At 35.7% G+C, this 22,809-nt stretch overlaps 1 protein-coding gene across 10 annotated transcripts in view; it reads right to left on the bottom strand.

Moving 5' to 3' along the window:
• TENT2 (terminal nucleotidyltransferase 2) overlaps window positions 1–20,985 on the bottom strand; it is a 40,079-nt gene extending 19,094 nt beyond the window's left edge. For 2 of the 10 annotated variants that reach the window (XM_026717613.2, XM_087927202.1), the window contains exons 1-10: window positions 20,735–20,985; window positions 18,307–18,488; window positions 17,300–17,401; window positions 14,291–14,540; window positions 13,191–13,305; window positions 13,001–13,092; window positions 11,545–11,611; window positions 10,154–10,223; window positions 3,094–3,170; window positions 1,867–1,995 (exon numbers count right to left, since the gene is read on the bottom strand). In XM_026717613.2, coding sequence (XP_026573398.1) covers window positions 1,867–1,995; window positions 3,094–3,170; window positions 10,154–10,223; window positions 11,545–11,611; window positions 13,001–13,092; window positions 13,191–13,305; window positions 14,291–14,540; window positions 17,300–17,401; window positions 18,307–18,434 — 1,030 coding nt within the window. In that variant the 5' untranslated portion in view covers window positions 18,435–18,488; window positions 20,735–20,985. Of the gene's footprint in view, window positions 1–1,866; window positions 1,996–3,093; window positions 3,171–10,153; window positions 10,224–11,544; window positions 11,612–13,000; window positions 13,093–13,190; window positions 13,306–14,290; window positions 14,541–17,299; window positions 17,402–18,306; window positions 18,490–20,221; window positions 20,299–20,675 lie in introns of those variants that run through there. The other 8 variants (XM_026717604.2, XM_026717653.2, XM_026717632.2 and 5 more) reach the window with 5 other exon arrangements.
• Between the last annotated feature and the right edge of the window lie 1,824 nt (window positions 20,986–22,809).

Genomic DNA, 22,809 nt, shown 5'->3' with positions numbered 1-22,809 from the left:
ATCCCTGAGACACCTCATACTCTGCTTCCTATCCCTTGGCCCCTGCAGGCCTTTCCCTCTCCCGCCAGGTTTCTGCAAGCCTTTCATACTGGGTCCCCAATGCCCTTTCACCCTTCTACCAGTTCCTTGCAGACCTTGGGACCGATTCCAACCCCACTGAGCCCCACACTCTCCTCTAATTTACCTTTTGAAGATCTCCAGATTCATTCTGGTGATGGAGGGCAGGCCACACATCCCTGGTTGTGTGGCTGCCTTCTGGACGCAACCATCATTTCCAGTGCGCCTGCAATTCCTTAGGGCTGTACCCAAAGACCATCTACTTCTGGATGATGGTTGCTGTGTAGGTGAGGGACAAGTAATTGCGGAGCTGCTGAAAATAATTGGGACATGGCCCAGATAAGAGTCTAGGTCAACTCATCATGGTCGATTTGCCCGAGCCATCTTGCCCCATCTGACTCATCACAACAACTCACCATGGGACAACTTACTGCATAACAATTCAATATAAGATAACTCAAGAGAGGGACAATTTCAATGGGTCTTGTCTTGCTTTAGGTTTAAACCCTCTCAAATTAAAAGTACTCAAGGCTGTGGTGAGTTGCAATTCTAATTGGCCTTCTCTTGAGTTATCCCGCATTGAATTGTCCTATGGCAAGTTGTCCTCCAGTGAATTGTCCTGTGACAAGCCAGCCATAGAGAGTCAGCCATGTTGAGACAGCTGGGGTCAGTCAACTGGGGCAAGTCACCCACAACACATTGACCTGACCTCCTTCCCCATCATGAAGTCTGGGTATCTCCAAAAGGCAAATGTGCACTGGGTAATAGGAATGTGGGAATAGGCCCAAGGCCTGCAGGAACCCAGCAGCGTAGGATCAGGGGAGGGAAGGCAGGGGCGCTAGTGTTTCTGTGATCAATTATAAGGGTGACTGCAGGGGTATTGCAGCAACCATGATTTCAAAAAAAAAAAAAAAAAGGGTTGTAAGTAGCTTTTGGAGGATTTGTTATAATTTTGAACAGCTGTTAAATGACCATATCTCGAGGACTATTTGTATATTATATATGATTATAATGCATAGCTTAAAGTTAATGATAATAACTTATCACATTATATTATCTAAGAGAAATATCTACAATAATATAAATGCAACTTTTAAAAATAAAATTCCCATTTTTATTTCCCTAATGCCTAATTATAATTATCATATAATTATCATATCACACAACTACAAACAAAATCTGCAAATAATTAGCATAATTTTATCTTGTCCTTTTTCCAATGAGCTCAGGATCTGTATACATATATTTCTCTTGAAATAATTTACACATAAGATCAAACTTTCTTGTCTGTAGTAAAAGTTTGATGATGGTTATACTGTATATTCTCATCCATTCAGTTTTTGTTCACCATAGAATTCTTGATAAACAAAGCTTGAAACAGAAAACTACAATAATTTATGGCAGCAATTTCTTTTTAAATATTCAAATCCATTTAAAATATAGTGTCAGAAGAATGTTAAAATAGTTAATATTAACTGTTAATATTTATCAATTAATATTAATGTTGACAGTTAATAAAACAATGTTATTGTCTGATCTTTTAAATTTGTTCTCTACTGTATTTAATAAACAGCAAGAAATCTAGTGATTATATTGCAGACTGTTTCAGTATTTTTCATAAATATGCACGTTTCCCAGAGAACACCTTTCATGCATCAAAAACATGACGGAAGTGAAAGAAACAAAAGCAAAAGCAAATATTTTACCTAGAGACATTGCTAGCAGTTTCTTAACAACTGATTCTGAAGAGAAATTGACAAGCATTACATTCAGGGCAAAAGTCATTTGAAGAATTCAATGAGTACTTACTTTGTAAATAGTGCAAAACCATCAACACAAGACTATAGCTGTTTAAAGTGCCTCGGCTGGCATCATTTATACCATGAAAGTTTGCCCATTTCTTTACAACCAGCGCTAATGGACGTACTCGGTTCTCAACTATAAACAAGAAATAAAATTTCATGGTTATTCAATAAGAATGGCTATATAAAGTTTAATTCAAGACTGACCTCTCAATTAGAGCACATATTCATGTATTGTTAGAGTTATGGATGCTAACGTATATTTTACTTTTAAAATAGTTTTGCCCTTCTTTATTTATTACACTAGAACTCTTCCTATCTACAATAATCTATTCTTTCTACCACAGCTTCCTCTCTCAATATTTTTCCTTAACTAAAGTGTTGTTTGTTGTTGTTCAGTCACTAAGTGATATCCGACACTTCACAACCTCATGGACCATAGTATGCCAGGCCCCCCCGTCTTCCATTGTCTCCCCGAGTCTGCCCAAACTCATGCCTGCTATGTCAATGACACTACCTAACCATCACATCCTCTGCTATCACCTTTTCCTTTCACCTTCAATCTTTGAATATTGGGGTCTTTTCCAATGAGTCCTCTCTTCTCACTTGACAGCCAAAGTATTGGAGCTTCTTAACTAAAGTAAGTTAACTTAACTTAACTAAGCTAAAAACCCGAATCTCTCTCTGCCATCCCCTAATATTATTTACATTTAGGAACTTTAAACATCTTGGGACAAAAAAAAATGTTATATTAACTGCCATATTGCTTGCCAGTGGTATTCTAGTCCTTACAACCATTCATTTAGCAACCGTGCAGTTACAGTGGTAATGAAAAAAAGTGATTTACAAGTCTCACACTTATGACTGCCACAGTGTTTAGTCACACAATCAAAATTTGGGCATTTGGTAATTGCCATTCATTTATGATGGTTGCAGCTTCCTGGGGTCATGTGATCAGTTTGTGACCTTCCCAGGGGAGTTCCAACAAGCAAAGTCAATGGGAGAAGCCATGATTTACAAAATGAATGGTTGTAAGTTTGAAAACTACCTGTATCAGAATTCTGACATGTTCTTTACAACCATTATCACGTTTGCTTGGTTTTTCAGTACAATAGTTTCTCTCAAGTTTGCATGCATGGCGCCAAAATCTTAGGTGCCAAGTATCTTCAGTTTTCCAAGGAAGTAAGAATACCAAAAGGAACCCAATCCATGATTCAATGAGTAAACTACTTACTGTATGCATAGGTTCGCAGAAGGAACGTATTTCTTATTCCTGCAACATTGTTTACATTCAAGTCAAAATCCATACAGCTAGGAGAAAAAAACAAATTCAATTTGCACCAGTACTTTATACAAACAAGTCCAAATTATATTACATTAAAAACATTGATGGGAAAACCCTCTTTTTCAGGATAAATACTCCTCTGTAGTAGAATAATAATACCTAGAGATAGTCTTTTCAATATTTGGCATCCCTAAAACCCTCCAATCCTTTGGCTTCGCTTCCTATTCTGCCTATTCAGAATTGGGCAATAACGTCCATAAACTGTGCTTATTAGGATGTTAGATGTCTCACTTCACTAAGAATTAAATTTTATTTCAAGCATTTGAACAGGGATGCTCACATGGTGGAAAAAGTATAGTATTGGAAACCCTGAGATTCCAACGGCAAATCACAAAAACCAGTATTTTGCCATTTAAGTGTATCTCTGCATTCTCTTTTTGGTTAACATGAGAATTTGATTATGTACATGATCATAATGGGGAAAATATATCATGAAGTCCTCTATTCATGTCCAGTTGCAAAACATTGTATTTTGGGTATTGAAGTGTTTATTTCTGTAAGCATGTGGGATCTATAGTAAAATTAGCATATGCTCATGGCAGCTTATCTTAGGCACTCTTTACTCTGCCTGTGAATTCTAGACTGCACAGCTGGACCATCGATACTGAGTGACAAACGAAATGCACTTGGCTTTTGCTCAAAAGCATTGCAGTTTTAAATGTGCTACTGCTGAGACCAGGCAACAATTAAGTGTTGCTCCTTAGGAAGCCATTTATTTAAGCAGACACATCATTTATCAAAGTCTTGGGGAAAACAGAAATGAATTGTAGAAGAGTTTGAACAACTGAATATAATTAAAATGAGTGCAATGCATTGATCGTAGTTGCTAATCAAACCTTTGGAAATAGCAAATTATAAAAAAGGTACAAAATCTGGTAGGAAGACAATCAGGAAATCCTGACAAACTCTGGAGTAGCCAAAATGCTCAAAATCAAAAAAGTCAAGTGTATTGTTCTGCTGATAATTTGGCCAAGCCTGTAAATTCCGGAGCAACGGCAGGAAAAACATTTAATTGGTAAGATGATCAGACACAAACATACTGGGGAATAGATGGAATAGCGCAATCTCTTCCTTATTCACACAAGAGGTGGTTTTAAAAGCAGCCAGGATTCACAAAATATAAACATACATTATTGAAATATTTGATAATGGAAGGATATATATTTGCTCTCTGAAACTGACATGGTGACTGTTCAAGTTATTTTCTATAGTCCCATATCAATATTCCACTGCCCAAAGACCAAGGCTGCCACATAAGGCTAAGAGATAGAAAAGAGCGGCATAGCAGCTTGTCTCAGGGGCTGGCTGACCAAGTTACACAATTTAGGGTGTGTCAAGTTTTTCAACTTTTAATTTGCAAATAGGGGTGCTCAAAAGTTGTGACATGCCTTGAAGATTGGAAAGAAATTTTGGTTATTTTAATATAATTTAGATGTGCTTGGTAAATAACTACATAAATATCATAACTTTTTAACATTTTGTTTGCTTCATTTCCCAGGTTCAGCTGTCTTTCTTTTTGTTAAATGTTATTTTGTCTGAGAGTGTTAATACTGCTGGCCTTGTTTTCTGAGTGTGATAAGTGATCTGTAATGGCTTCTAAAAAAAGAACAAGACTGGGAACATTCACTCATATGAGCCGCCTAATTGGGACTAGCAGATACTTGTTGCCAACTGAACTCCAACACTGTGAGACATTTTCAACATGGAGAAACAAAGAGAACAAAGTAGTGATGATGCTAGAAACTACCCAGCAGCCAGTCTTGCAAGAGACATATATTCAAAATTGTGTGAAAGGTGGAATGAACAGTTCTTTTGTGATCTGTTGTAAATTCATGAGTGATCATCTTGAACAAGATCCAAAAGAGCTGGGACCAAGTAAAAAACATATATCTTAGCAGAGGAAAACTAGATTCAAAGAGACTTTAACTGTGAAACTTGACAAACTGTTTGACATCCTCAACTGCAAGTGTCAAATTGTTCTGGGCGCCAAATTCAGCTGCCCTGCTGGCTGCAAAAAAGAAGCTCGCATTAACTGTACCTGCCCTAAGGAGATGAAGATACCACTGAAGAAACTTGCTTTCGTTAAGGATCAAAAAGACAAGATTGGTTCTTTTGGATCGCACCAGACTGGTTTGCCAGATGTGCCTGAGCAGAAATGACTAGTCAAAAGCTAAAAATGGCAAGACGATGAGAGACAAAGGCTCACTAGATAGAAGCAGAGAAGTATTCCAGGCATTTTGATACCAACAAATGAAGTATTATCTCTTATAATGAAAATGAAGAACAGGTGTCTGATGCTGAACATGAAGAGGAATGTGATGGAAGTTATGAAGAGGCCTTAGACCAAACACATGTGGCCTCAACTTCAAAAGAAAAGACAGAATCGATTAGAACTAACGAATGTCGCTATGCAGAGCATAAGATATGGTCTATACTGCTGCCATTATCACAGCCTCCTTCATAGATGCTGTCTTGATCATTAAAGAAGACAAGAGACTTGTAGTTGACCACAATAATGTCAAGAGAGCCCAGAAAAAAAGTTCCTAGATCAAGAATTTGATGAGCTCTGTAAGAAGGGCAAAATAGAATGCATCTTTTTCAACAGCCGTATAGATGAAACTAAAGTTATAATGAAAGCAAACAATTCAAACCAGCAATTCCCCAGTACCATCAAAGAACATTATTCTGTGAGCTGGGCGGAAGGTATCTTTATCATTTCACTCCAGAGAAAGGCTCAAAAACAGGAAAACCTGCTCAAGCACCTGCAGATAATCTGGTGTATTTCATGAAGAAGAAAGGCATTGACAAAAGCTTGAAGCCTTTGGAGAAGGTTCTACAAATGTTAATACTGGCTGTGAAGGTGTAGAGGTCAAGCTTGAGCAGATATTGATCTGGTTGGTATATGCACTCCACATGAATGAGTTTCCCCTATGACATTTAATTAAAAAATGTATGAGAAGACCTTGTCTAACAATAAATGGGAAGGTAAAACTGGCAACATACTAGACACTGCAACAGAACTTGACATTGATTTTTCATTCACCAGTTTCAATTGGTGAGAATCTCATTTGACTGAGCAACAGTGTTGAAAGAATCTCTCTACTGATTTAAGCATATGGATATAGGATCATACAGGCAATAAGGACAGAACTTCCCACAGATCTGGCTCTTCAGGAAATTGGTCCCATAAGCCTTCATGCCGGTTGACAACTGCAAATAGATTTTGCTGAATATGGGTTTCAAAACATGGCTTTAAAGGCAAACTCTCCAAAACTCAAGTATGGTGGATCCATTAGGGTGGATGTTGCTGGTTCAACATCAAAGTAAAACATTCCTGGATTGAAGGCTGGCGTCATGTGTTGTTCCAGCTGCAGCAAGTCAGATTGCAAAAGAAGCTGTAGTAGATGCTGTTTTGCCAACCATTCAGCACTCAGCATGGTACACTTTCAGTGAAATTATAAACCAGAAACTCTTGTGTTCAGATGACATTCAAAAGAGGAGAGCTGGTTTGCAAAAGATCACTGACTTGAGGGGTGCAGACAATGAGGCTCTAGGAGATTTTTGTGTATGTGCAAGAAAAACGCCTTTAATCAACACCAGAGCATTCACTCTGTTGGAGCCAACTGATTGGTCTGAAGGTGTATATGAACCACCTTTGACATGTAAACAGACTGTAGTAGAAATAAAGAAGTTCACTGACGAACCAATGCAAATACCACAGTGGTTCAGTCATGTCCAATCAATAGAGAGATGCATGAAACAGGTTACAGAGGAGCAAGCAGTGTGTATAAACATGAGAAACTTGAGGCTAAGAAGCTAGTCAGTGGCTGATGTCTAAGAACAAAGCAAAACAAGACTTGATGAAACTTGCTTAAACATCAGATAATTACAGATAATTTTCTTTCTGATGGTAGTTTATGATTGCATGGATTATTTTTTGCTTAGCTAGATAAGATTCATACAGAAACAAACTAATTTTTGTAGCACAAGGTGTAATTTTGAGAAGATAACAGTATTTGGGTTACAAGAGACTTTTGTGGGGTATATGATCAGACATGGATTTACCATACCAAGCTAAACATTGTCTAATTGCAAAAATAAAACACATATTTTTTGAATCCATCACTGAAAAAAAATTACAAAGATTAATTTTCACCCCATTAAATGACATGCCCTAAATGCATCCAATTTCATAACACTTTCTTGCTACATAGTTCCACTCTCTAATCTACTCTCACTGTATACGAGTGTATCTCTGGGCATGATACTGGGCTAGTGGGAGTTAGTAGTATGTGGAAGACCACAAGTTCCCCATTTTTTTTTTGTAAGTTTTATTTGAGTTTTCATAAAAATAAAAGAAATACAAGTAAATCATCTTTTTTGAAAGCAGCATAATCCCGGGTTACATCTCTTTGTACAGACACAAATTCAGGTTCATGCTCATTTTTATATTCCATTACATATCTTATTACTATTCTACATTTTCTACATAGCTTCTCCCCTCTTTTAACTTTCTTAATTTTATTTTATTTATTTCATCTCAATTCAAATCATTGTACTTATATTCTTTGTCTGTCCTGTTTCAACTGTCTATCTTTTCTCATTAAACAAAATTTCTCCTATAATCACTGATTGGAGTATGACGCCTTTATATCTTTCCCCTAAAATTATAACACTTAATATAATACATAACTTCCATTCGGATTCTGCTTGGTACATTCTAAAACTACACACTGTATTCTTGAAAAAAGAAAAAATTATAAATGTATAATATAATTAAAACAACAATCCATTCCAATGCAATTCTATCATTAATATTAAATGTTCATTTAAATCTTAACATTTTGCACATTACTTTTCAAATAAATATCATACTTCTAGGGGGAACAATCATAAACTTTCCATAGTTAATTCCCCCCCCCTTCATTTGTATTTTATAAAACATTGACTAATTAAAATGTTCCCGTTCCTTCCTAATTCAATTTTCTCATTTATTTTATTTCATTTATTTTATTCACAAACATTTCACCAAACCACACCAACTATTTTATCCCTCTTTTTAATCATACGTTGTTTCCAATTTTCTAAAATTATTTCTATTACAAATATAACAATACAATCTTATGTACCTTCACAGAATCCCTTTTTCAGTTAGTTTTCACCCATTATCTCTAAATAGGTCCTGTTTCTTTACATCTTGCTCCAAACCTTTGTAACTTCTCATTTCCTTCTTCCCTCTCTTCTTCTCTCTCCCCTTTTTACCCCCCTGTCTCTCCACCTCCATTTCCCTCTTCTGTATTCCCCTTTTCTGTTGCTTTCCAACATTATATCCACTTTTCAAATTATTTTTCCCTTCTTTGGCTGTTTTTTAAGTCTTAAATTCTCCATTCTCTTTCCCCCCTTTCCCCTTTCTTCCCCACATAGTTACTTGTTCATTAAAGATGGCTTCTTCTTTGTCCCAGTCTTCTTGTTTTGCAGTCTTTTCTTGTTGTTTCTCGTAGTTGCAGATCTCCATTTCTAAAAATTGAAAAACGAAGCCAAAAGAGCCCTTCCCTTCTTGTGCATCTTCTTTGTACTTTTTAAGTTCCACTTTCAATTCATTCAGAAGTGGTGCCATTGTATAAATTTTTAAACAACCACCCGATTGATTTTAGTCATTCAAATATAATAACCAAAAATTCTAAAATAATCAAATAATCCAAATACACGCAAACTGATTCTTTTTTGCTCTTTTTTTTCACTTTCTCTTCCTGGGGTTACTATTTAGTTGCAAAGTTTCAGTTAAAAATGTATCTTTTAGAAGTCTTGTTGAAATTTTACTTTAGATTCTTTTGAAGTCCAGGCAGTCTCCTCCCTCCAGATCCTGCCCTTATTCTTTTCCTCTCCCTTCCTGCTTATAGAAGAAAAAGTTTTTAATGTCCAAAAATCTTTATTGTCCCTTTGGCATTTAGTTATATTTTCAGCTTAACTGCCTATTGATGCCAAAGCGGATTTTTCCGATTTCTTATTCAGATCTCTTAACTGTCAATGTAAGGAAGGAGAGAGAAGAAAAAAAAAACCTTTCCCTTTTCACTTTCTTTCGCTGCTTCCAACTCTTCTTTGGGAGTGATGTTATCTTTTGTAAAATTTAAATTCCAGGGTACCTTAGTTGTTGCTTTTTCAACTTAACCCAGCCAAAACTTTCACTTCTTATCTTCCTCCTGCACTTTCTTTTCCGGTTGAGTTCTTCTTTGAGGTGGCCATTTCTGACCACCGCTCCTACCACCTTTGGGAAAGGGAGTTTGTCCAGCTGAGGAGGAGAGATGCGGCTCTCCTCGACCCTGCTGGTGATCTCCCCCATCTTCACCACCTCTACGGGGTGGCTTAGCCCTGAAACCAGCCGGCTCAGGGCGCTCCAGCGGCGAGCCCAGGCAGAAACCGTGCACGATCACGGGTTCCTATCTGTCGCTGAAGCCCTGCAAACCGGAAGACCCACAAGTTCCCCATTTTTGTTTTGAATTCTATTAATTCTGTTAAATCAGTAAATGGAACTAGCTTTATTGTTTGGACTGGATCAACCATTGCAACTTAAACCACTTCTCTACTAATAAAAGCATAAACAGAGACAAAATATCAGAAAAAAAGAATTTTTAATGTTCACTGAAATAATGGAATAGTGCTATTTACTATAACATTTGCAACTCTGTTTTTCTTATCTTCATTTTTAAGTGCTCTGGTTTTACTGCATTGAGAACAGTTGCTGGGGTGCATCCACAGTTTTGCTGTACTTGTTTGTACAATGACAATAAAGTTCTTCTATGTAAAAAAAACTGATTGTCACCATTACTATACCAATGAGAAAATACATGGCAGATTGATAAGAAAATTCTAAGAAACGTGTCCCGTACTAGTAAGTCCACTCTGTCTAAATGAATATATGAAAAAAATAATGGTAATTGCAGTTACTTGCCTGACTTTATCCCTGAACTTTACTATTGGCACTTTTGCTCGGATCAGTTGAGGTCTCTCAATGTAGCTTGCTGTAAAGAAAATGAAATACTCCTGTAACATCTAATGGAAATGCTATTTTGCGGCAGGAAATTTATCAGAAAATATTTTCTATACAGTTTCATGTTGCTCAGATGTAATTAAATAGATAAAATTTAATTAGTGATTTTATTGCATGGAACTTCTTAGGCCATGCTGTATCATTTCTGGCAGGGTTTTTATTCAATTTGTAGAGATTTTCTATATGAATGGATGATCCCCTTTCTGCTGACATTCAAATTGATTGATGGATTATGTGCCATCAAATCAGTGAAACTTAAGAGACCACATAGATATTTTCCATGACTGATTTTCAAAAGGAAACTTGAAATTATATTCTGTTGCTAGACCTTTGTATCTTTAGGTATTGTGGGTTGCTGCTTTTATATTTTACTGACTACTAGGTTCTTAACTTAATCTTTATTGTAACTACTACAATTGTATGTTTTTTATTATCAAAGAATATATGATTGAAGCAGCATAGAAATATCAATAAATACAGCAAATTGGACAGCACATTTTGAAAATTATTCAGAAGTGCTTCGGACTATCCATCCACCATCCATCCAATTTAGAAACTGCCCATTTTCCTCACAAAGGAACTCTGTATAGTCTACAAATAATCTCTCTCTTTCCCCCAATCTCTCTAATGTGCAGAGTTAAATTTTGTTTTAGCTTGAAATTTCATTTACTAAAACACCAGAAAATTAATTTGCATAACATCCCATCATAATATCTACCATTTACTTCAGTTGCAAGGCAATATATTCTACTTCCCTAGTGCATAATATTGTACTTCCTAGAAATATAACATACAAATCTTCATCAAATACATCTTTTTTAAAAATGTTCTAAAATGGTAAAAGACATGCTACTGACAACACACACACACACACTCACAATATATTTATATATAATGTATGTATGTATGTATGTATGTATGTATGTATGTATGGTATTCAGCTTTGTTCAGGTATTTTCCCACGTCACTATAGTTGTGCTTTTAAAGTTGTAGCAACTTTTCAGCAGAATCTCATCTGCCATCATCAGGCTTGTGTATTGTGTTCATTCGTGAGTCAGGCTTTCTGCCTAAACTTTGCTACAACTTTAAAAGCACAACTATAATGATATGGGAAAATACCTGAACAAAGCTGAATACCATACATATAAATACCCGTGAAAACTTAACACACACACACACACACACACACACACACGCGCGCACACGCACGCACACAAGCATATTTCTTTAGTGAAAACTATAAACAAATTAACAATATTCATTTCACTAAATTAGTCTACTCTAGAACTTACAAAGCTTCCTACAGAAGTGTTTTTGGAGTACGCTGAGTATGTGTCTTGCTTCAGTCTTCTGATTCATCTGAAATAAATTAGTCAAATGTTTTAATGTTTAATAATGTTTGAAGATGGAGGTATTTGGACATGTATACGGCAGAACACTCTGAATCTTCAAATGGAAACATTTCATCAAATGAATGCATAAAGTGAGAAAGAAAAGGAGTAAACCCAGAAGATGAAAGCACTTTGATCATGGTAGGATAGCAGGAACAAGCTCAGAGGTCAGCCCATATGCTAAAAGCTCAACTTCTACCATGGAAATTTAGAACTATGGGCAATCAATACATTTAGAATTCCAGATAGTGTTAGACTGACTTTAAAACACGGACGCACATATAATAATTTCATTTATCAAAATGTAGGAGCTTGTAAAAAAGAGTAATTCAAGAAAGGTATTTTTTGCCACATTCTATTGTATTGGGATTATAGCAATCATTTGGATCAATAGTAAATAGAGAATAGGGTTCAAGTCTTCCTGATCTCTTTTATAACTATCCAAGCACTTAATGTTTTAACAATAGTATCCATGTCTCCCTAAAAGTAAGTCTAATAACTATATAAATAATTTAAGTGGTATTTCACAGTCCCCCTCTCAAATTTGCTTCAAGCTATTTGTCACACGCACATACTATTTCAAAAATCCAAACAACAGACAAATGGAATTAAATCAGAACCGGTAGCTAGGCAGTATTTCTTAGCATATAAACTGAACCCTCTTTATGTTGTGCATTTGCATAATTATTGTTTCAAAAGTCACTTATTAGTGGCTTTTACTACTGATGTGAATGCCTTCTAAAAATGGTATTAAAACTAATGTAGCATGTAATGCACTAAACCACCCTTTTAACTTAAAAGTGATTTCTTTCAAATTATCTGGTGGGGTTTTATTTTCCATTTTTGCAAGGACACAGCTTCTTTAAAATTGCAAAGCTCATCCCACTAATTGTCTCATTTTTGTTACAGAAAAAACCAGCATGCAGGATGTGTCCTTCTTGTGATCTTAAAAAAGCTGTGGCTGCAGTAAGGCAATTTCCTATTTTTCTCAGATGGAAAAGTATTTCCATCATGTAAACAAGAAAATTTACATAAATCATGCAAGCATGGGCATGGAGAATTCTTATATTGTATATCCAACAGAGACAGGGTAATATATTACATCATATTATACTATATTAACATTGCTTTTATTTTCTTATTTGTTTGCCCGAAGTGTTACTTGGAAATCATTAGAATACTCATTTGAATGAATAGCTATTTTCAACGAATACTTTGCACAAGTTCAACCTATACCTTAGTGATAAATTTGATATTTTAGAAACTAGTTTTACTTATTCTTCAATATTTATCTCCCTTTCAATACTTTCTCTTAAAAAATATGGATATTTATATTTACTTTTTTCCCTGTACTTACTGGCTCCTCTTTAACCACTAGGCACAAATCACCATCACTGCTACGAGTACCAAATCCATTCAGTGAAGATCCAACCAAAAAGAGCCTACTATCTGCAAAGCAAAAATAATTTAAAACTTATGTTCTTCTTTGAAAGAACTCAAATTCCAAAAGTTTTATTGAATAATAAATATACAGAATTGCAACATACTTGGAAAGATCTGCTGAATTTCCTTTTGGAGCTGAGTACGGCAAAGCTCTTTTTTGTTCAAGTCGTAGGTTTGTTGTTGACATGCTTGAAATAATTCCAGTACTTGCTGACTTAACTTTATGTATACAAAATAAAACTTACATTTAATGCATAAATATTAATGCAGTCTTTTAAGTGTTATTGAATGTAGACAAACTTTTTTAGGATAAAAAGTCATCAATCCTACATTGTTCTTTATCTGGTTCATACTAGATCTATCTGCAAATAACAAATTATTTAGATCTTGATGAGTAAGATTAATTATTTCAGGTCTTAAGCAGCACAAAACCAAGAAACTTTTATTCTTGGAAGTTGGAGACAATCAAAAACAAATTGGGTTTTATTCTAACCGAATCCTGATTTTGGGTAATCTGATAGATTTACCTTTAAAATTGTTGCTATACAGCAATAAGCAGTGGAAAATCTTAGTCCTTAGCCTGGAGGACAAATTTAATGTATGACAAAACACAGCCTTCTTCTACCCACTCTGATTAGGATTGGAGGTAGTGACAACGACTTCTCTAGAAGGAAGGTGTGATTTTAAAAAAAAAAAATTTCCAATTTAAAGAAAATGTAGATTCTTTATCTACATTTTTTCTTCTACATATCTAGGAACTCCAGGAATGTGGAGTTTTCTATAAACTGATTTATAACTGATTCATCACTCCTTATCACCCATCCCCTCCCACTTGTAACTATATGACTGTAACTTTGTCGCTTGTATCCTTATGATTTATATTGACTGTTTCCTAGTACGATTTGATTGCTGATTGTACCTTATGACTATCATTAAGTGTTGTACGTTATGATTCTTAACAAATGTACCTTTTATGTATACTGAGAGTATTTACACCAAGACAAATTCCTTGTGTGTCCAATCACACTTGGCCAATAAAGTATTCTATTCTATTCTATTCTATTCTATTCTATTCTATTCTATTCTATTCTATTCTATTCTATTCTATTCTATTCTATTCTGTAAGGTCATTAAGCCAACCTGAGACTTTGCACTTATAACAATTATTTTGAAATATTATAAATAATATTCTTTTCAATCTTACCTTATCTTTGGCTACAGGAAGTGTAGCTTCTATAGCATTATTAAAGGAAGGTTCTCGTAAAGGTGGCACACATCCTGTTAAATCTGGGATGTAATGTGCTTGAAATAATGGCGCAGAAATTGATCCAGGGAATGAATATCTATGATCTTCTATTAAAGGCACTAATTGGTTAGCTGAAGTTAATTCACGATGAGGTGAATGAAATCGCTGACGCTTTACTTCATAAGGAACATCCTCTTCTTTCAACCTCCTAAAAACGTAAAAGATTTGATTAGTCCACTTAAAGTATGCAACAAAAACCTCAATTGTAAATACTGATTAACGTGAATATTCCAAAAGTGTGCATTTTGCTTTATAAGGATGTGCCAAATTCTTTTAAACAGGGAACCCAATTGTGCCCCATAGAAAAGTGCTGGATTAAATACAAGTTTTGTTACTGAAAGTTTAATCCGATGAAAACAATCTTACACAAACCACACTGTTTTTTAAATACTCCCTATCCAAAAGAATAAGTTCACATCTTACAAAGTGTACTTTAGTGAGAAGTTGTGTCCAATGTGTACCCAGTGATAAGGATGATAAGAAAGATAGAAGAGATGGAAAAACTTACCACAATGGCCGTTCAAAATGTAGAAAGTGTCTATGTAGGTTTAGATTGTACAGACAGTAAAATGTTTGATCTGGGCAAAAAAGAACCTCTATTTCATTTCACAATATTTATATATGAAAGCAACAATTGTGTATTACAAAACATCTTGCTTTCAGCAGTCTCAGTAAGCTTGATATGATTTTATTATTTTTAGACTACAATGTTCCCAATGAACAACATACTTGCTTAATATTTATCAAGTGTGTTGTTAATTATGAATGCTGTGATCTGAAAATAAAGATTCACATACTTTCAATTACTGAAATACTGACAAAAGTTCCTGGCACTCATACAGGATATGTTGCCATTATTTTTTAATCAAGGCAGCAGTCGCTGCATACAAGATAAAATTTATGCCCATAAAAAGATTTCAATGGGTGCTTCTCTTTGAAAGAAAGCTTTGACAAAGGCTTGTTTGATGTGACTTTGGGAGACAAAGCAGTAGCCCACAAACAAATCATAATAATCATTAGGCCTGTAGTGAGATTACAAGGATTACTTATCAGAAAAAGTGAAAATGCACCAATGTTACATAAAAGGAATACTCCCCTGAAAATAGATAATCAGTAATTTGAGGTGATCTTTAGTGAAACTTCAGAGCAAGAATATTATGGACCATATCTAGTTAGTAGCGGATAAAAATGCTAGTGCTCTATAATCCCTGACACAAAGCAAAGAAGAACAGATATGCAGCCAAGTGAATTTTCAGGCATTTGGCTTTTTTGTCATTCAAATGGCCAATTAAAAGCAAAACAAATCCTTGGTAAAAATATTCTGGATCTCTCACTGTTATAATAATCAAATCATTCAGTTACTTAATAAGCTGAATGCCATGTACATGTAGTTGATAATGTAACAGATAAAGCACAAGCATTTGAGAAGCATAAAGATATTTTTTAAACACTACATTAATTCTATCCGTGCTTATACAAGAAAAATATTTATTTCAATGAGCTATATTTTGAATACAAGTTGATAGCCTAAGCCAAAGTTTTCTTTTCTTTTAGTTAAAGTACCTGGTTCAAATACAACTGTATTTTAACCTATGTTATGTTCTAAATATTTCCATTGGCTATTATCCAAATTACATCATTCAAATTACACAAAAATATAGGCTTATCATGCAAGTATTATAATTTGAAGCTTACTGTTAGCTCACCAATGCATTTTTAAAAACACACACACACATGGATTCCTTTGATTGGGTAAGTTTGGCTTATGTATTTTATTTCCTACAGCACATTAAGTGATGAACCACTTTTGACTTGTGGTTCTGGGAAGCTGATACTCTTTTCCTAACATTTTTGATATCATAAGTAGAAAGACAGGAAACACAAAGCAAGCCACACATATACAGCCATTAAAAAAAAATCCTATTAGAGATGGAGATATATACCAATGTGAAAAACTCCAAACTTTGAATATGAGAGACCTGCATTATCACCAAATTAAAAATAAAGCAGGCTTGGAATTAGTGTTAGTTTTTCTAAAAATGAAAGGACTTTCTATGTGGAGGTAGCTTCTGAGCCATTGAAACTTTCTCACAAATGAAATGGAAGAACATTTAATCAATTTACCACCACTCTTCCTTGCAACTCAGATTCCCTAAGTGCCTTGAATATCCGAGAACACATTGTGAGGATGTAAGTTCTAAGGAATGCAGAGGGGAAAAAAATTCCCACAGCAGAATCATTCTGAATAAAACTCTATTCAAACTGGATCTAATCTAGTAATATCATATGTAAATCCCAGTATGCACTTAGCTTCTAAACTTTTCTAAACTTTTTTTCTGAACTCTTTTTAGCTCAGTACTGAAGAATTCAGAAAATTTTCCATTGCTATTTGTATTCAAACATTTTAAAACTTAGGACAGGACCAGAACAAAGCTAGAACTAAATTTGTTTTCATTTCAAAGTATCTAATATTTAATGTTTCCCTTTTATTGTATTAAAAATTATAATTCAGTGGCAATTTTTGAAAAGAGATTGGAATGGGTTGCCTCCAATCTTTGGAGATGGTGAAAACTCTGGAGCTTCAGGTTATTTATCTTTAATATTGTATCACATGAATTGTGAAATGTGTGGCTCATCTTATGATATCTGCTAGTTTCAAACTTAGTAGGCAATATTAATTATTTGTTCATTTCATATGACATCTGCTATCTTTAATCTAAACTGGAAACTAAAATTGTCAAGGTCATCACCGTGCAGCACATTTTCATACATTAAGCTGTTGATTTGATTTCCAAATGGGATCTATACAAACAATACAAATACAAAAATGTAAGTACAGAACAAGCCATAGGTTCCACAGCTTCTACAAATATAATTCTTCCTGTCACATTTATATATCTTACTTACTTTCTGCTCCGGAATAACATAGGTGTAGGTGATCCATGCGATGGATTATCATTTTGGCAGGCAAAGTGTGGTGGTGAAATAGGAGTACCATTCATGAGAGTTCTAAGGATATTAAAGTATGATATTACTGCTAATAAAACTTACCAAAGTCTTAAAACCAGAACTGCATTAAAGTTGCTGTGAAGATTTGTTTTAATTTACTCAATTTTATTATGCTTCTAAATCTCTGGTCCATTTATTTCATGCTTTTATTTATTATTCTTGTTCTTTTGCTTCTTCATTTTCTTTTTCCATTATAAGTAGCCCTCAGCTTATGACCAGGTGGTTATTGATCATTCACGTTTATAATGGCCACAGAAAAGGTACTTTTTAGCCCATGAAGCACTCCCTGCTGTTGATTATGGTCACACCACCAGCTACCCCCTACATGGCCATGTGATTGCAAGTGTGGCACTTGGCAACTAGTCACCTTTATGACCTATCATGGCATTGCCCGGTCATGTGAACATGATTCACAATGTTTTTTGGCTAGCAAAAAATACCCATTTAAAAATATTTGCACTTACAACTGCAGTGTTCACTTAAAGGCCACCACAAAAAAGATAATAAAATCATTTTCAGTCATGGAATACTTTGACACACAACCCTAGTGACTAACGACTGGATTTCCCTACTTGTAAAATGCCTTCTAGACAGACAGACATTATTCACACACATATACACTATGAAACTGTTAAATAATGAAGTTTGTGATTATTTCTTTTATATAACACATCAATATCTACCTAGAATTACAAACATTAACTATTTTATAAAAGAATCACAGTTTATATAGCTTTGTCTTATAATGCAATCTTATAATACACACACACACACACACACACACATAAATATTCCTTCTCTATAATGATTTGCATTTTCAACATTTCAAGATTTGCTACCTCCCCCATATGATTTGTTCTGAAAATATACCTCTGATAAATTTTATATTAAAATACCAAACTTACGTTGTTCTATGAAGTGGCTGATGAAAGACAACGGGAGGTATGTTTACTGGAAGATTAACGAAGAAATTATATCGTTGGTGTTCTAGTGGAAAAGGTGGACGACTCAAAGTGGAAGAATTTGGGAACATGCTCTTCTGTGCTATAAGTGAACATGTATTCTTCTACCTAAATTTTAAATGAAACTGAAGTAAAAAAAAACCCTATTCACAATTACTATAAACTGATATGATTTTTGACAAATATATTCTCAAAATATTTACATTAATATTTACCAAGAAAAGTGCATATATTATTTACCATTTTATATTAATTACTTCTATTAACTTGTTTGTTATTAAAATATTGTATTATATATTTATAAAGATATATAATATTGTATTATATTTTATAATAGCTGTACTAATATTGAAATGCTTTTTGTATTATATCTGTATGAAGTTGAAGCAGACCCCTTTATTACAGTTTATACAGAGATAACAGATAATCAGAGTTGGAAGGGACCTTGTAGGCAGTCCAATCTCTTCTTGAAAGTCTCAAGTGATGGCGCTCCCACAACTTCCGAGGGCAAGGTGTTCCATTGGTTGATTGTTCTCAGTCAGAAAGTTTCTCCTTATTTCCAGGTTAAATCTCTCCTTGTTCAGTTTCCATCCATTATTCCTTGTCTGGCCTACAGGCGCTTTAGAAAATAGCTTGACCCCTTCCTCTCTGTGGCAGCCCCTCAAATATTGGAAGACCGCTATCATGTCTCCCCTGGTCCTTCTCTTTACTAGACTTTACTAGACTAGCCAAGCCCAGTTCCTGCAACCGTTCGTTGTATGTTTTAGCCTCCAGTCCCCTAATCATCTTGGTTGCTCTTCTCTGTACTTTTTCTAGAGTCTCAAAGTGGTGAACAAAACTGGATTCAGTACTCTAGGTGTGGTCTTACTAAGGCTTCATAGAGTGGTATTAGTACTTCCCTTGATCTTGAGTACACAATCCCTTCAATAACCTGTATTTCCACTGTTCTATTCTATTTTTCATAGATGTTCAGAATACCAAAAATAGAAGGACACTGCAGAGTTGCAACTATATTGGTCTCTAATTGATTACAAAATACACACCAGAAGCTTTATTAAATTACTATAGGAACTGAGATAATGGTATATATGGTAACCAATATGACCAAGCAAGATCTTAAATATATTTCCATTCTGCTCTCTAGCACATGCTTGTATCACAGACATAACAACAAATCTGCACTGAATACAAAAGAAATCTATATGGAAGTTGATACTGACATTTATTTATTCTATCAATTTATATTGCTGTCCATTTACTATGCAGCACTGGACAGCTACCAAAAAAAAAACAAAACACCAAGCAATAAACCAAAGAGTTAAAACATACATTGAGCAGAGTTGATACAAACAATATATAGGTAGTCCAGAACTTTAATAGACTACAGGTAATCTTCGATTTAGGACCACAAATTGGGAGCAGGATTTCTGTTGCTAAGAAAGAGTATTATGTGAATTGTTCCCAATTTTATAACCTTTTTGCCACAATTAAATGAAGCAATTGTTAAGCAAATTCAGCTTCCCCCACTGACTTAGAAGATGAACTGTGGAGTACACAAGAATAAAGCTTTCTTATGCAGTTGTGTACAATAGAGGTAAAAAGAATACACTAAAATTATAAAAATCAAACTAAAACCATCTTCCTTACCAGATATTATTACTGTAAATTACTTTTCCTAAATCACTTTGGTTTCATTTGGGGGGCAGTTACTGTCAGGATATATCAACAGTAGTTTTTAAATTTTTCTTAACTAAAAATCATTTATATTTTCTTCAACATCCAGAAGAACCAAATCTTTCCAAATGAGCCACCCTCCTCAATAGACCAACCAAAAATGCAGGAGAACCTAGTAGATAGCCTTTTTTGAACTAATTCATCCAAGATGCAGCACACCAACAACTGTCAGGAGTTTCCAGTTAGTTATTGGCTTGGCAAAGCATTCGCCTTCACTTTCCAATCTTTCTTGGATTAAAGAATCAGTCTGCAAAGTTAGAAAGAGTTTCTTCAGGTGAGGTTCGAAATACACTCCATCCTTTTTTTAAAGACAATTTAGAAGCAACTGCCAAACCGTAGAGAGGACATATAAACCTATGTATAGGATACAGTATCTGAAAGGAAAGTATTTTTTAATACCCAAACCACCATGAATTGACGTGTGACGTGTTATTTGTAATAACAGCAATAAACGGTGTAGGGCCGCAGGAACTGCCAAGGCATCATAAGACACACCCCGACCCTCGTGAAGATCTCCCCGCTTCTGAGGCCGGTTTTGTCCAGATTCCTCTCTTCCCAGATGCCCCGCCGAAAGTTACTCGCCTTGGCAGGGGCCCTAGGACATCCTAACCAACGGCCCAGAAACAAGCTCTCTTGCCTTTTTCTCTCAAAAACCCTCCAGGCCCAATAGTCCGCTCGCTTGAAAAGGGAGACTCGGCAGGATCCCCGCTCGGTCAAAAAGAAGCCCGAGAGGCGCTCTCTTCATCTCGTCCGCTCCGGGCTACAACCTGCGCGAAGGTTGTTTTTAACTTACTCCGACGAGGGCGTAGAATTCAGGAGCGGCTGAGGGTCGAGGCCCATCCGCTTTCCGAGGCCAGCCGCCTATTCTGTTTTCTTCCCCTCCTTTCTGGAGAGAAAGAGAAAGGCAGGTAGGATTCTCCGGAAGTAAACCGGAAATTTCTTAAACGGGATCATCTCTATGGCTGAGGCTTTGGTCTACCCCGGATACAAAGCGCTCCGACCGGAAGCGCTCCAAAGCCTCCGCTCTAATGCTCCCGCTTCGGTAATCTCCCTCCCCGTCCCTCGCAAGTCTTCGACATCCCATTCTGCGCATGCGCCTTTGGCACTGATCCCTTGTTCAAGAAAGCGGGTTGGAGGTTTTATGCTCCTGGTTCCCAGAGAAGAAATTCTCTTGGCTTTCCTGCCTATCTTACAAAAGATTAGCATGAGTTTCCATCTCTAAATAACTATCGTCTTGGGGCGATATAAAGGCCCATTTCTCCAATAGATTAAACAAGTTCTTGAAGAGAACGGGCAGATTACAATTGTTATTGGGCAGAAAATTCCACTCATTTCAAAATGGCAAGATTGCTGAATTTCAATCCAATTTTAGGCAAACATTATTCAGAAATAATTTCTGCCTGTTCAGAGATCTGAGAAGGTCTATAATGATAGATATTTTTTTCTTATAACTGTTTCTGTTATAAAAGCTGTTATAACTCTTTAAAAATTGTTTTGAAATGTGTCACACAAATAAGTGAATGCTGAGAGTTGTGGGAGCGCCATCACTTGAGACTTTCAAGAAGAGATTGGACTCTCCTCTGTCAAAAATGGTGTAGGGTCTCCTGCTTGGCAGGGGGTTGGACTAGATGACCTACAAGGTCTCTTCCAACTATGATTGTTATCTGAGTAGAAACACTATAAAGTTGTTGAGAAAGAAAGTGCCAATATCGCTTGGCAATATTTCTATTCTGTGTCCCTGTTGGTTTGCCTTAATCTCAGCCCCAGTATGAGAAGGCTTTGAATTACCTTTTACTGATGTTGAAATAATATATTTCCTGTTAGAAATAATTAGCAATAGTTCTAACATAGCTTAAGTACGTTGGCACCCTGGCAAATGATTACAAACTAGCTAAATGCATTTGGAGTGAGCAACAGGAGCAATGAGAACTTAGAAATAAACATTGGATTAAGAAGATCAATTCATATAGTATTGTAAATTCTAAGATACCATTATTGTATAGTAGGTGCCTTTGTTGGGATGAAATAAACGTTAGTCACGAAGTTGTGTCCGACCCATCGTGATCCTATGGACCAGAGTCGGCAACCTTTTGGACCTCAGGGACCAACAAACTCATAATTTTAAATCCCAGGGACCGCTAACTGGTTCTGTGGGCATGGCCTAATTTGTGGGTGTGGCTTGGTGGTCATGTGACTGGGCATGGCTTGTGTGTAAATATTATAAATAGTTTATAAATATTGAATTTTTTATAAAAAAAGAGCAACTTTTACTCAAAATCAGGCAAAGCAGGCAGGCAGTTGCTCACAGAATCACAGATTCCTTCAGAGATCTATCTATCTGCCATTGGCTAGCTCAGTCTGTCACATAAAATTTACTTACAAGCAAACTCACAACACACCATGCATGTAAATATTGAATTTTTTATTTAAAAAAGAGCAACTTTTACTCAAAATCAGACAAAGCAGGCAGGGCGGCGCAGCCTTGTATTTCTATGCAGCCTGGATTAATTGCTTTGGCGGGGGGTGCTCTGGGGGTGAGATTTCTCTGCGACCCACCAAAATTTTCTCATGGCCCACCATTTTCTTTTATGTATACTGAGCATTTGCACCAAGACAAATTCCTTATATGTCCAATCACACTTGGAGTTCTAATTCTAATTCTAACTGGAAGGTAAGACCAATGGTGGGGGAGGGAAATGTACCCCAGTGTGG

The sequence above is a fragment of the Pseudonaja textilis genome, chromosome 2, assembly GCF_049901715.1.
Source record: "Pseudonaja textilis isolate UNSWEBS1 chromosome 2, rPseTex1.2, whole genome shotgun sequence".
NCBI classification, from domain to species: domain Eukaryota; kingdom Metazoa; phylum Chordata; class Lepidosauria; order Squamata; family Elapidae; genus Pseudonaja; species Pseudonaja textilis.
The sequence above is the reverse complement of the archived record's forward strand: the minus strand, read 5'-3'. Positions and strand labels throughout refer to the sequence as shown.